Source organism: Mastomys coucha, unplaced genomic scaffold (genome assembly GCF_008632895.1).
Source record: "Mastomys coucha isolate ucsf_1 unplaced genomic scaffold, UCSF_Mcou_1 pScaffold15, whole genome shotgun sequence".
In the NCBI taxonomy this organism is placed as follows: Eukaryota; Metazoa; Chordata; class Mammalia; order Rodentia; family Muridae; genus Mastomys; species Mastomys coucha.
Window position 1 is genome coordinate 114,660,047 of NW_022196897.1, and position 12,230 is coordinate 114,672,276.

General features: G+C 45.9%; 1 protein-coding gene across 1 annotated transcript in view; it reads left to right on the plus strand.

The window, feature by feature from the left end:
* The first annotated feature begins 7,799 nt into the window (after positions 1 to 7,799).
* Positions 7,800 to 12,230, plus strand: part of Polr1b (RNA polymerase I subunit B) — a 25,493-nt gene continuing 21,062 nt past the window's right edge. Inside the window, exons 1-4 of the mRNA XM_031371863.1 lie at positions 7,800 to 7,976; positions 9,656 to 9,823; positions 10,302 to 10,448; positions 11,960 to 12,092. Of these exons, the coding sequence (XP_031227723.1) occupies positions 7,800 to 7,976; positions 9,656 to 9,823; positions 10,302 to 10,448; positions 11,960 to 12,092 (625 nt within the window). The remainder of the gene's footprint in view (positions 7,977 to 9,655; positions 9,824 to 10,301; positions 10,449 to 11,959; positions 12,093 to 12,230) is intronic.

Below are 12,230 nucleotides of genomic sequence, written 5' to 3' on the forward strand. Positions count from 1 at the left end.
GAAGCAGCTTTGCAGTTTCTCTCCCCTTTATCCCGCCCCCATCTTTGAACCCTTTGTAGCAATCCTTTCTGGGAGTCAGGGCAGGTAGAGTCCTTTTCTCACACTCCTCCTCACCTCATAGCTCCCCATGCCTGTCCTCTTGGCTCCCAGGGCCTTCTGCAGGAGCTGGAGGGCCAGGTTCCATTCCAGAAAGGGCCCTGTCTGATTATGCATGTAAGTGACAAGAGAGACGCCCTCTCAGTGAGGGTGTGCCTGCCTGAGTGAGAAAGAAGTATTTTGGAGCTCTGCACAGCTTCTTGTAAGTGTCCACAAGAGTGTACCATGCAATGTTGTTTCTGGGTCATGGGTCCATTCATATTTTATAGGCTTCTCGGGAGCCCGCTTCCATGGTGGTGGTGGTGGTGGTGGTGGCGGTAAGAGCCACGTGTATTCAGGGTGAGTGTGTAAACAGGCTCTTCTGAAGGGTGTCCTGGAACCACAGCAGATGTGGAGAACCAGAGCGCAGTGTGTTCTTTCCTGGTGTACCCAAGTGCGTCTTCATTTACATGTACTTGGTCCATCCTACGGTCAAATGAAATGTCTACAGAAGACCTGCGGAGGCTCCTCTTCCTCAGATAGGGTGAGGTGTGGGAACTTGCAGCGAGGAAAGGAAAGATGACACTACTTAGTACATGCACCAGTGGGTGGCAGGATGTGACAGTGGTTACTGAAGCAAGGGAAGTCCCAACTCATGGGAGCCTGGGGTTAGAGGGCAAAGGTGTCAAGGTCACCTGGAATGTCCAACTCATGGGAGCCTGGGGTTAGGGGCAAAGGTGTCAAGGTCACCTGGAATGTGACTAACAGCACCAAGAGCAAAGTAAAACACTCAATATGAAATCAGTTCTTGAGGCCCAGCACAGCTGATGGGCAAGTGCTGGGGAATCTTCCCAGAAGGCAGTGTGCACACTCGCTGAGAAAGTGGGGGAGTGCTGGGTCCTTGGCTAGACTAGGTGGCTGGTACGGGGATATTCAAGAGTGTTTAGCTGTTACGGAGCTGAAAAAGCAGATGTCAGTAAATCTTTATGAATCCCAGGTTTGAATTAGGTTTTGTAATGAGCCTAAACAAATCCATACCATCTGTATAAAGGAAGTGAGGTATTACAAAGTGGGAAGAGTTGAGTTTACTCCTCGCGTAGCTTCAACCATTTTTATGCATTTACTTCCCACCAAATAGGAAGATGGGCTCTGAACCAGTTTGTACTGTTCCATGGTGTCCCTGGCACAGATGGTCAAGCCTGGTGTCCCAGTCACTCTTCATGGTCAGGTGGTGTAAGTGCTGCCCATTGCCCGGGGATGGGGGAGGGGTTGTTTGGAGATGCCAATTCCACCCATGGCTCTGTCATTAGACTGCACAATGTCACACAAGCCAAATAACCTCGCTGTGCCTTAGTGTCTCGTGGAGGCGAGACATTACCTGACCCAGGGACTACCTCAGGGGAGTTTTGTGAGAACAAAAGAGAGTAAGTGGAACACTCAAGGGCCTTTGGTACCAAGGTTCTCAATGCCGGCTGCATGCTGCACTCTCCATGAAGTTATAAAGAAGTTGATAACCCTTCCCACCTGTGGCCAATTGAACCAGAACCTCAGGTAACAATATGTCTTGAGGTGCCTTGAACCATTACTTCGGGAAGGAGTACAAACACATTATTATCTTGGAAGAATCACTTAAATATTAGGCTCAAATTAAAAAAAAATGCTCTTTGAAGCAAGCGATTCTGTAAGAACAATCAGATGTTGATATGTGTATTCATAGTCTATGTATTATCCATGCAGTTTCTCTGTTTGCTTCTCTTCCAAGCATCTGGAAAATCAAACATGCCTGCATTTACCTAAGCAGTATATCAAGTCCTTGATAGCAAATGTACACAGACATGAATCTATAAATCTAATAATAGATATTCGAGTTATCCATTAATTGTGGGAGAAAAGCCCCTCCCCTCACACTTGACTTCAATGGCAATTATAAAGTCCATTTTGCCAAGAATATATAAGTGCCTCTGTGTTGTGAGACAGCATGGAGCTGGCGTGCACACCAGCTGACAGTGTATGTCAGTAGCTCTGTGGGGTGACACATGCACAGGACATTGGGGAGTGCTGGCAATGGTCTGTGATCCACAGAGCCAGCCAGTGAGAGTGATGCTAGAAGGTGTTCTTATGAACAGTTGTGGTTGGGTCCGTGGGTGAACTCAGTCCTGGCACAAGTGTGGCAGGGGGCTGGGGATCCATGAACAAAATGACAAGGTGCCAAGGTGGGTTGCACGTGGGTTGTGGGTGCTGTCATGAGGATTCAGTGGCTGATGTATGTGTCTCCAATCCTGGACACAGAGCCTGCACCTAAGAGGACATTTCTGAAATAAGGCAACTATATGAATGTGTTAAATGCCTGGAGCATTAAAGATATTTCAAGTGTTTTTGTGTCCTTGGGTTTGGTCCTCTTACTGTGGGGGTTGACTAGCCTTTGGTTGTTTCAGTCTATGATACCACTCAGAGCAAGGCAGGATTTTCCTAGAAACAGCAAAACAGCAAATATCCTTGCCTCTTGTGAGCTATCTGGGGTCTCTATTGCCTATCCCTTATTATCCCCTAAACTCTGAAAATGGATGGACATGATTCACCTATCATCCAAAGCCAAGTCAGCCCCGACCACAGCTCCCTAACCAAATGTTATATATTGCAGAAGTCAGCAGATGGTAATTTCAGCTGTGGACCTCAGGCTATCCCTTCTCGGCGTCTTGTGTCCCCATCTGAATCATGGCAGGATGGTCAAGTGGACCAATGGTCATGCAGGAAAGCCGCATGTGCTTCCAGCCTAGGGTAGAGGTGAAGCTATTTACTGAGCACTCCTTGCTAATCATGTGACTCAGGCTGAGTTTGTAGATACCTGTAAATCTCCAGAGGATGTTCAGGCATTACAGCACTTTGTGTGTACAAACAGCCCCACAAGGTAGCTAGCCATTACTTGGGCTATGGGGTTGTTTGCTTTGAACTCCTCTGGGCTGCTGGCCTGCCTTGGGGGGCTACTTGCACCCCGTTTCTGTGACTCACAGTAGCCATCGGGCTGTTAGACTTCACCACTTTTTTGGCTGTTGGTTTCTAGGACTGCCGTGAAGCTGGGAAGGCAGCCTGGAAACAGGACGAGTTAAAGGCAGGAAGCTCACCATTGTTCCTGGGATGGACTGTTTCCTGGGTTACCGCAAGCATAGACTTCATATCTAGGCCATGTTCATGGCACAGAGGATTTTCAGGGATTCTGCCTCTGCCCTTCAGAGAGAGAAGAGCAGGCCTAGGGTTACAGGTGTGTCCTCCCATTCCCCATATGAAGTGCAGTTTCCTTACAAAGAGAGAGAGAGAGAAAAAAAAAAGAACTTCTATGATACATGGACCCAGCCTGAGAGAAGTCCTCCAGTGTCATTGAATGCTATCCCTCGGGGACTGCTAAGTAGCTATCTGCCTGGCAGCCTGACTGCTCAATACTCCATCATTGCTATGGGTATTGTGTGTTTGTGTGTTATCATTTGACTTTCTGTTGTTTTTTGGTTTTTGTTTGTTTTGTTTTGTTTTTGGAAAGTGTCTCTATATATAGCCATGGCTTCCTGGAACTCACTAGGTAGACTAGGCTGGCCTTGAACTCACAGAAATCTACCTGTCTCTGCTTCCTAGATGCTAGAATTAAAGGCATGTGCCACCACATATAACTCATAAGACTTCCTGGTAGTTCTACTAAGCTTCTGCTTCCAGGGATTATTTTAATTTGATATGACAGTTTGTGCAGTGCAAACATTTTCTCCCAATGTTCTTGTCAAAAATGATAGCAACAATTAGTTTACATCTCAGCTTCCTAAGGTCACAGTACCTCTTGGAACAAACAACAGACTGAAAAATGAAAGTGGGCAGGCTGCCACAGAAAGCTTTGAAAGACTCTGTTATATTCATGAGACCACAGGAGGTCACAGCACACAGGGCTGCAAAGTATGAGCAGGGAACCCCTCTAAGGGAATCCCTCTAAAGTCCCTGTGTTTATTGCTGATGTTCAGGCTCTATACAATAGAAAGTGACTATCAAGGCAGAAATCGTAAAAGGCCTGCACAGGTATTGAAGTCACAACCACAAAACAGGAACAGAGCCCTCAGCAAAGGTGAGAGTTTAGGTATTTAAGGAAATCTTGGCTCAATCATTAGTTGAGCATTTAGCTAATTGGGCAGAAACACACATAACAAAGAACACAGGCTTCACAGTAATTATTCAGACTGATCACCAACCACAAGTCCTGGAGAGAGCAGAGTTTCCAAATTTAATTAAGATTTCCTAATTTTTGATACTAATTGTGGGGTATGCCAAGAGAGATAAGGACTTACATGGCAGATGGGTAGAGAATGGACCCTATCCACGAAGAGGCCCAGGCACTGGACCTTCTCAGCAAACACTTGAATTCGCCTATTTCAAGTGTGTATAGAGAACTGAAGGAGGCTGAGAATGTGAGACCAGAGAGAATATCAGACAAGAGACAGGACGGAGTTCTGAATAAAAGCAAGTGGAAACACTGGAGGTGAAAACTTCGCTTAGCACAGTGAAAAAAAAAAATTCACTAGAAATGATAGCACATATGTGACCTGGCGAAAAGGAGTCAGCGAATGTGAAGTCAAGTAAGATTTTACTGTCTGATGAAGAACAGAAGAATAATTTAAAAAGAAACGATCAGAGTTTCCCAGACCATGAAGCATACCAACATGCACATAGCAGGAACAATTGAAGAGAGGGGGGAGGCAAAGGGATAGGAACATACCGGGAGAAACAGTGACCAAGGCCCTGGAGAGGTAGCTCGGTGCTTAGAAGCACTTGCTGTTCAATCATGATGTCTGAAGTTCAGATCCCAGCACCCATGGTGGGTAATTCAAAAATGTCTGTAACTCCAGCTCCAAGGAATTTAACACCTGGCCTCTTCAAGCACTCACATAGATACATGACTGAAAAATAAGAGATTTTCTTTTAAAATAGTAACCAAGAGCTACCTTGCTTTATAAAAATCAACAAACGCTGTTAAAATGTATCGAAGAGGCTGGAAGATAGCTCAGTTGGTAAAGTGTGTTCCTTGAAGTATGGGAACCAGTTTAATACCTAGACTTCACTAAAAAAAAAAAAAAGCCAGGCCCGGTGGCACACAGCTTTAATCTTAGTTCTGGGAGGGTAGAGATTGGCCAGCCATTGAGAGGCCCTGTCTCAAAGGTAGACAGAGCCTGCATCCCCTAGCCTCCACATATAGGATAAACATATACACATTCCTGTATACCTGTACATACAACATGAAAACACACAAAAAGCATCTAAAAGCTCAACAAATTCTCAGAAAGGGATCAAAGGGATCGGCTCCCTTCACGTTTTCAGAGGAAATATGCTATCAGTCATTAAACACATGAAATGATATTTGCCACTATTGTCCTCTAGGCCCTGGAGTCTAGGGAAATGCTAATTAAAGCCCACAAATAGACACCATTGTGCAAATGATAAGATTGCTCTAATCAGGGCTAGAGAGATGGCTCAGCAGTTAAGAGCACCTACTGTTCTTCTGAAGGTCAAGAGTTCAAATCCCAGCAACCACATGGTGGCTCACAACCATCTGTAATGAGATCTGACGCCCTTTTCTGGGGTGTCTGAAGACAGCTACAGTGTACTTACATATAATAAATAAATAAATTTTTTAAAAAAGATTGCTCTAATCAGAAGATAGTATCGGGTACTAGCAATGGTGTTGCTACAGGGAAATGTGAAATTGAATCAGCTCACTTTAATAGTTTCACAGAACTTCAGAAAGTTAAACATAGTTAATATGATACAGAAATGTGATTCTTAGCTCTGATACCTAAGGGAATTGAAAACACACACATATAAAAATTGATATTTGTAAAAGCCAAACACTAGAAACCACACAAATTCTAACTGACACGGTTCGACCACCTTCCTACCTGTTGCCCTTGATTTCTATCCAGAAGCAGGCTGGGGTGAGTTCTTTGCTTTTGGGTAGCATGGCCTTGTTACTGCTTGCTGTCCCAGTGATGTACTTCACACATTAAAAGTTGAGTAGACCATAAGTACACAGTCCACAGACTCAATTAAGCAGGGCTCATAGGGGTTCACAGAGACTGAAGAGATAATCATGAAGCCTATATGGGTCTGAGCTAGGTCCTCTGCATATATGTTATGGATGTATAGCTTGGGTGTTCTTCTGACAGTGGGAGCAGGGGCTGTCTCTGACTCTCTTGTCTGCTCTTGGGACTCTTCCTTTTTTTTTTTGTTTTGTTGTTTAAAGATTTATTTATTATTATATATAATACACTGTAGCTGTCTTTAGACACACCAGAAGAGGGCGCCAGATCTCATTACGGGTGGTTGTGAGCCACTATGTGGTTTCTGGGTTTGAACTCAGGACCTTCGGAATTGCAGTCAGTGCTCCTACCCACTGAGCCATCTCACCAGCCCCGACCCTTTTCCTTCTATTGATTTGCTTTGTCCAGACTTGATATGAGGGTTTGTGCCTAGTCTTATTGTAACTTGTTATGCCGTGCTCAGTGGATATACCAGGGAGGCCTGCCCTTTTCTGAAGGGAAACGGAGGAGGAGTGGATCCAGAGGAGAAGGGTGGTAGGGAGGAAGATTAGGAGGAGAGGAGGGAGGAGGAACTGCAGTTGGAATGCAATGTATGAGAAAAAAACTAAACTTAAAAAAAAAAAAAAAAAAAAAAAAAAAAAAGGACGGGCTGGTGAGATGGCTCAGCAGGTAAGAGCACCGACTGCTCTTCCGAAGGTCGTGAGTTCAAATCCCAGCAACCACATGGTGGCTCACAACCACCCATAATGAAATCTGACGCCCTCTTCTGATGTGTCTGAAGACAGCTACAGTGTACTCATTTATATCTTTAAAAAAAAAACAAAAAAAAACAAACAAAAAAAAAGGAGTTGAGAAAGAGGGGACCTTGAGTGGTGGCACACGCCTTTAACCCAGCACTCAGGCAGAGGCAGATGGACCTCTGTGAGTTCCAGGCCAGCCTGGTCTACAAAGCAAGTTCTAGGACTGCCAGGACTACATAGAGAGACCCTGTATCAAAGAACAAAGAAACAAAAATAAAAAAATAATAATTATTATAATAATAAACGAAAGAATTGAATAGAGAGGACAGGTTGGTGCCCAACATCTGCATTTCAGTTGAAGCCAAGTCTCTTAAGGTCTGCATCAGGATGCAATAGGAAAGCTGCAGAAAGGAACCTTTAGAGATACCTCTTCTATCAGGTCCTAATTGACTAATTAAGCTAATATGGGTCACAGAGGTCACACACTGAAGTGGGATGGGATTTAGTATGGTTCACAGGATACAAACAGCAAAGCTTAGAGAAGAGGCAGATCTGCCTGTTTCTGTGTAGGTTTTTCTTTGTTCGGTGTTTTAAGCTCTGTGTAATTGCTCTGGATGGCTTGAAACTCGCTTTGTAGAGTAGGCTGGTCTGGAACTCAACAGAGATCCCCCTGCCTCCGGATTGCTGGGATTAAAGACACGTCTGTATGTAGTTTTAACCGGTCCAATCACGCCATGGTTTAAGTTTCCAGTCGACCCTGAGAAGTGAAAGGACCAGGGTGGGGGTGGGCCGAACAAGAAGAACTACATTTCCCAGCAGGCCGCGTGGTAGGGTGGCTGTGGGGTTGGTCCGGCCATTCCAGCCGGCCAGGAGTGGAAGCTTACTTGGCTCCGGCTTCCCGTCCCGGGCTGGGAGAAGCATGGATGTCGACGGCCGGTGGCGGAACCTGCCCAGCGGGCCCAGCCTAAAGCACTTAACCGACCCCTCGTACGCGGTTCCCCCGGAGCAGCAAAAGGCGGCTTTGCAGGACCTGACTCGGGCGCACGTGGACTCTTTCAACTACGCGGTGCTGGAGGGGCTGAGCCACGCGGTGCAGGTGAGTGGAGCGCACTCCGCTCCGGAGCCCTACCCTTGGCCGGAGGGGGTTTGGAGGGTCCCTGCGGTTGGAGGAGGTGGCCGGGGGGCTACAGTATGACCTCAAATAGTGACGCTAACTCAGCCTGCAATGCTTGGGGAAGTTCAGAGAGAAAAGCAACTCATAGCCTAGTGGTGTAGGGAAACTTGTATTTGTGATTTCTGGATTTATGTGTGAGTAAGAGCCTTTTCTGTTTACCATTTCTGGGTGCTGTGAAATGAGAGTGAGAAAGTGATCGATTTGGGACTGTGTTTTCCACCCATTCACAGCGCTCGCGCCTTTTCATACCTGGAGTCTTACATTCTAAAACTACCTCAGAAGGTTCCAAGCTGATTCAGGCAGACTGCAGCAAGGCACATCCTTCAGTTTGCTTCCTTTAAAGTTTTCTTTTGGGGGCAGGAGGTGGGGGGCGGCTCGAGATAGTGTTTCTCTGTGTAGCGTTTGCTGTCCTGGAACTCAGTAGACTAAGTCTGCCCTCAGACTCACAGAGATCTGCCTGCCTCTGCCTCCCAAGTACTGGGATTAAAGGTGTGTTCACCACCGCCCGGCTTCTTTCTCTTAAGAATTTGCAAGAGGAAAACTTAACACCTATTCTGAGTTGGGCATGTTGAGGAAGATAAATAGTTCAGGGGAATCATTGTTAACAGTGGTAGCAGGATAAGGTCGAAGGGGGAAGGTCTTTTTGTTTGTTTGTTTGTTTTTTGTTTTTCGAGACAGGGTTTCTCTGTGTAGCCTTGGCTGTCCTGGAACTCACTCTGTAGACCAGGCTGGCCTCGAACTCAGAAATCCACCTGCCTCCACCTCCCAAGTGCTGGGATTAAAGGCCACCACCGCCCGGTGAAGGTCTCTTTTTAAGTTGCCATCTTTAGTTTTTCCTGGCACCACGCTCTGAGAATAAGACACTGCTCAGGTTTAAGTGCACCTCACAGCTGTTGGTTGGGTAGTGGTAGCAGGCACCAGCAAGCAGTCAATGCCATACTCTTGAGAACTGCTCTAAGATGTAGAGCTTTCTGAGTGGCACGAGGGAAATGCCACCAATCCAGGTGTTTAGAAAGCTCTGCATTAGATAAGGTTAAGGGAAGAAGATGTTACCTTCTCTCCCGAGGGGGCTGGGAGCTAGTAGGTACAGGGAGAGGCATATGGAGTAGACACTACCCTGAGGTTTTGTTGCGGAACAACTGTATTGTGAGAACAAGGGATGGAAATAGGTTGGAGAGCTTTGACTGCCCGACTGAGACTTGACAATATGGAAGCCATTTAGAACTCTTTGAACTGCCAGGCCTCAGTCTGAGGGAATAAAATAGACAAAGCTGAGCATTTAGATCAGAAGAGTTTCCCTATACCCGGCCATGAAAAGCAGATCTCCTTGTCTCCCTGTGTGCAGGGAAGGTAGATACTTGGCTCAGCCTTTTCTGTGTCAAATACATAGTGCACCATCAAAAAAAGCCCTCAGTGAGCACATTATAGTTGATTAGTTGGCCAAGTTACCAGTTAGTTTTAGCTCTAGTTGTCCCTTTTAGATTTGCTGCATCGGTGTGGTAGGCATCAGTGAGTAGACCGTGGTGATTTCGGAGAGTCTTAGTGAAAAGTGTGTAGAAAAATGCAAGTGATTGAGCAGTGTGAATTGTCTTTCATTTCAGGCTATACCTCCCTTTGAGTTTGCTTTCAAAGATGAGCGCATATCTCTTACTATTGTGGATGCTGTCATCAGTCCACCCTCAGTGCCCAAAGGGACCATCTGCAAAGAGCTCAACGTTTATCCAGCTGAATGCCGTGGCCGGAGGAGCACCTACCGAGGGAAGCTGACGGTGAGCATTCGTGACAGCGGGTGGCTGTCCCGGCACACTTCTGAGGCTAGGGCTGGTGCCTGAGAAGGTTATAGGAAAGGCCTGCTTCCTTGGTGTTGCCACTGGAGTGATTGTGTCTTCAGCTATAGGGATTGTGTATCATCCGGAACACGAAGTCACTTCCCTGTGGCCTCTTCCCTCTTTTGACATACTCATTCCTGAGGCTGGGGAGGTGGCTCAGTGGTTAAGAGCACTGCTTTATCTTCTAGATGATCAGGGTTTGGTTCCCAGCACCATATGGTGTCTCACAGCTGCCAGTACCTCCAGACCCAGCAGATCTAATGGCCTCTTCTGGACTCCACTGGTACTAGACCTACATCTGGTACACAGACGTACATGCAGGCAAAGCATTCATGCACAAAATACAAACAAATAGAGCTAAAATTTTATTTAAATATTCTTGCGGGTCAAGTTTTTTTTTTCTTTTATTTACATGTAGGCTGATATCAGCTGGGCCGTGAATGGAGTCCCCAAAGGAATCATTAAGCAGTTTCTTGGCTATGTTCCCATCATGGTGAAGTCCAAGCTTTGCAACTTATACAACCTCCCTCCTCGAGTCCTCATCGAGCACCATGAGGAGGCAGAGGTGAGTGCAGGGATCTAGGCTGTGGGGCAGCAGCGAAGACTGGGGTTGGAGGTGAGAAAGCAGGAAGCTGGACCGTTGGTGTCAGGTCTGTATTGTGTGTGACTCTTACTACAGTCTGTTGAGGCCCTGGGAATAGCAGCCATGCATTAAGAATATGGTTGTTTTGATCAGTGTAATAGGAAAACAATCCTTTTTCTCCCTTTTCCTCCCTCCATCCCTTCCCCTCTTCCTTTTTCTTCCTGAGCAGTGAACCCAGGGCCTTTGCATGTGCGAAACCTAAGTCTGCCACCCAGCTACATTCCCAACCCAAATGCTCTTTTATTACCTTCCTTTCTTTTTATTTTGGGAAGTATTGTAGGATGGGTCTTATCGTATAGCCTTGGCTGGCCTGAAACTCACTGTGTAGATCAACTCAGAGAGATCCACCTTAATTTGCTCTTCTACCCCACCCTGGGATTAAAGATGTATATCATCAAACCTGGCTATGTCGTTATTGTTATTGTGGGTGGACAAGGGAGGTAAGGGGGTCGCTTTAGTAACATGGTGTCCTCTGACCATATGTAGAGGATCAGAGGACAACACGTCAGGTGTTGGTCAGGGCTTGAACTCAGGTCGTCAGGCCCCACAGCAGATGCCTTTCCCTGCTGAGCCATGTTTCTGGTCCTGGGTTTCCCAATTATACATACACATATTTAAACATGAAGTATTGTAGGAAACGCCTGTCAAGTTCCCTGAGCTGACTGAGCGATTCCTGTACCTTTCCTTTGTTTTGCTTCTTCAGCTGTGTAAGGTGGCTCTGGGCTATTGAGGTGAAAGTAAGGATTATTCCTAAGGAGACTGTCAGGCCTTGGGAAGAAAGTGTGGGTGTCAGATCAGGATGTGGCACTCAGCCGCCACTCTGTTTATCAGTGTGGGGCTTTGGAGAATTTAAGTCAGCGCAGCCTCCTTTTCCTCTAGTGAAGCAGGCATAGCTCATCCTTAGGAGGACCATGTGCTTCATTCACAGAGCTGCAGCGGGGTGTGCCTGTTTGATAGCACACCGTTAGTATCATTATACGTATACAGTTTTATCATTATACATATTTTCCGATATTTGTCTGGTCCAGATTTCTAGTTAGCAGAGCTCTCATGTAGTCAGCCTCTTTCTTTGTCCTTATTTTCTTATCTTACCTGGAGTCTGTTGGGAAGCAAAAGTGGTTAGTGTTTTTATTTTTAGATTTCAGAGCAGGTTTTGTTTGTTTAAATGGTACTTAGAAATTGAAATAATTTGGGCCCAAAAGAAAAGTTTGACTGAGCCTGCGTAGTTGGAAGGGAAAGCCCTGTTTTCCCGACATCCTGTTCTCTGTCTGTTGGATCACACCCGTGTATTTGACAAGACTCTGGGGCTTGTTCTGTTTCCAGAGACCAGGTGTCCCTGTCACCAGTGTGGGCCCCTTCTGAAGGTTGCACTTCATGTGGTTACGAATAGCTGTGTCCAGTTGTTTAAGAGCTGACAACCATGTCTTTGGCAGGAAATGGGCGGTTATTTTATAATCAATGGCATAGAAAAAGTCATCCGCATGTTGATTATGCCCCGGAGAAATTTCCCCATCGCAATGGTAAGGCCGAAATGGAAAAGCAGAGGGCTCGGCTACACTCAGTTCGGTGAGTCTTAGTGAACTTCGGAATGTTGCTCCAGACAACCTGAAAACCATTAACAACTATACAAAATAGTTATTGTGTTTCCCTTACATTATTTTTGTTTTTCCATTAAACATTTCTTTTTTTTTTTTTTTTTTTTTT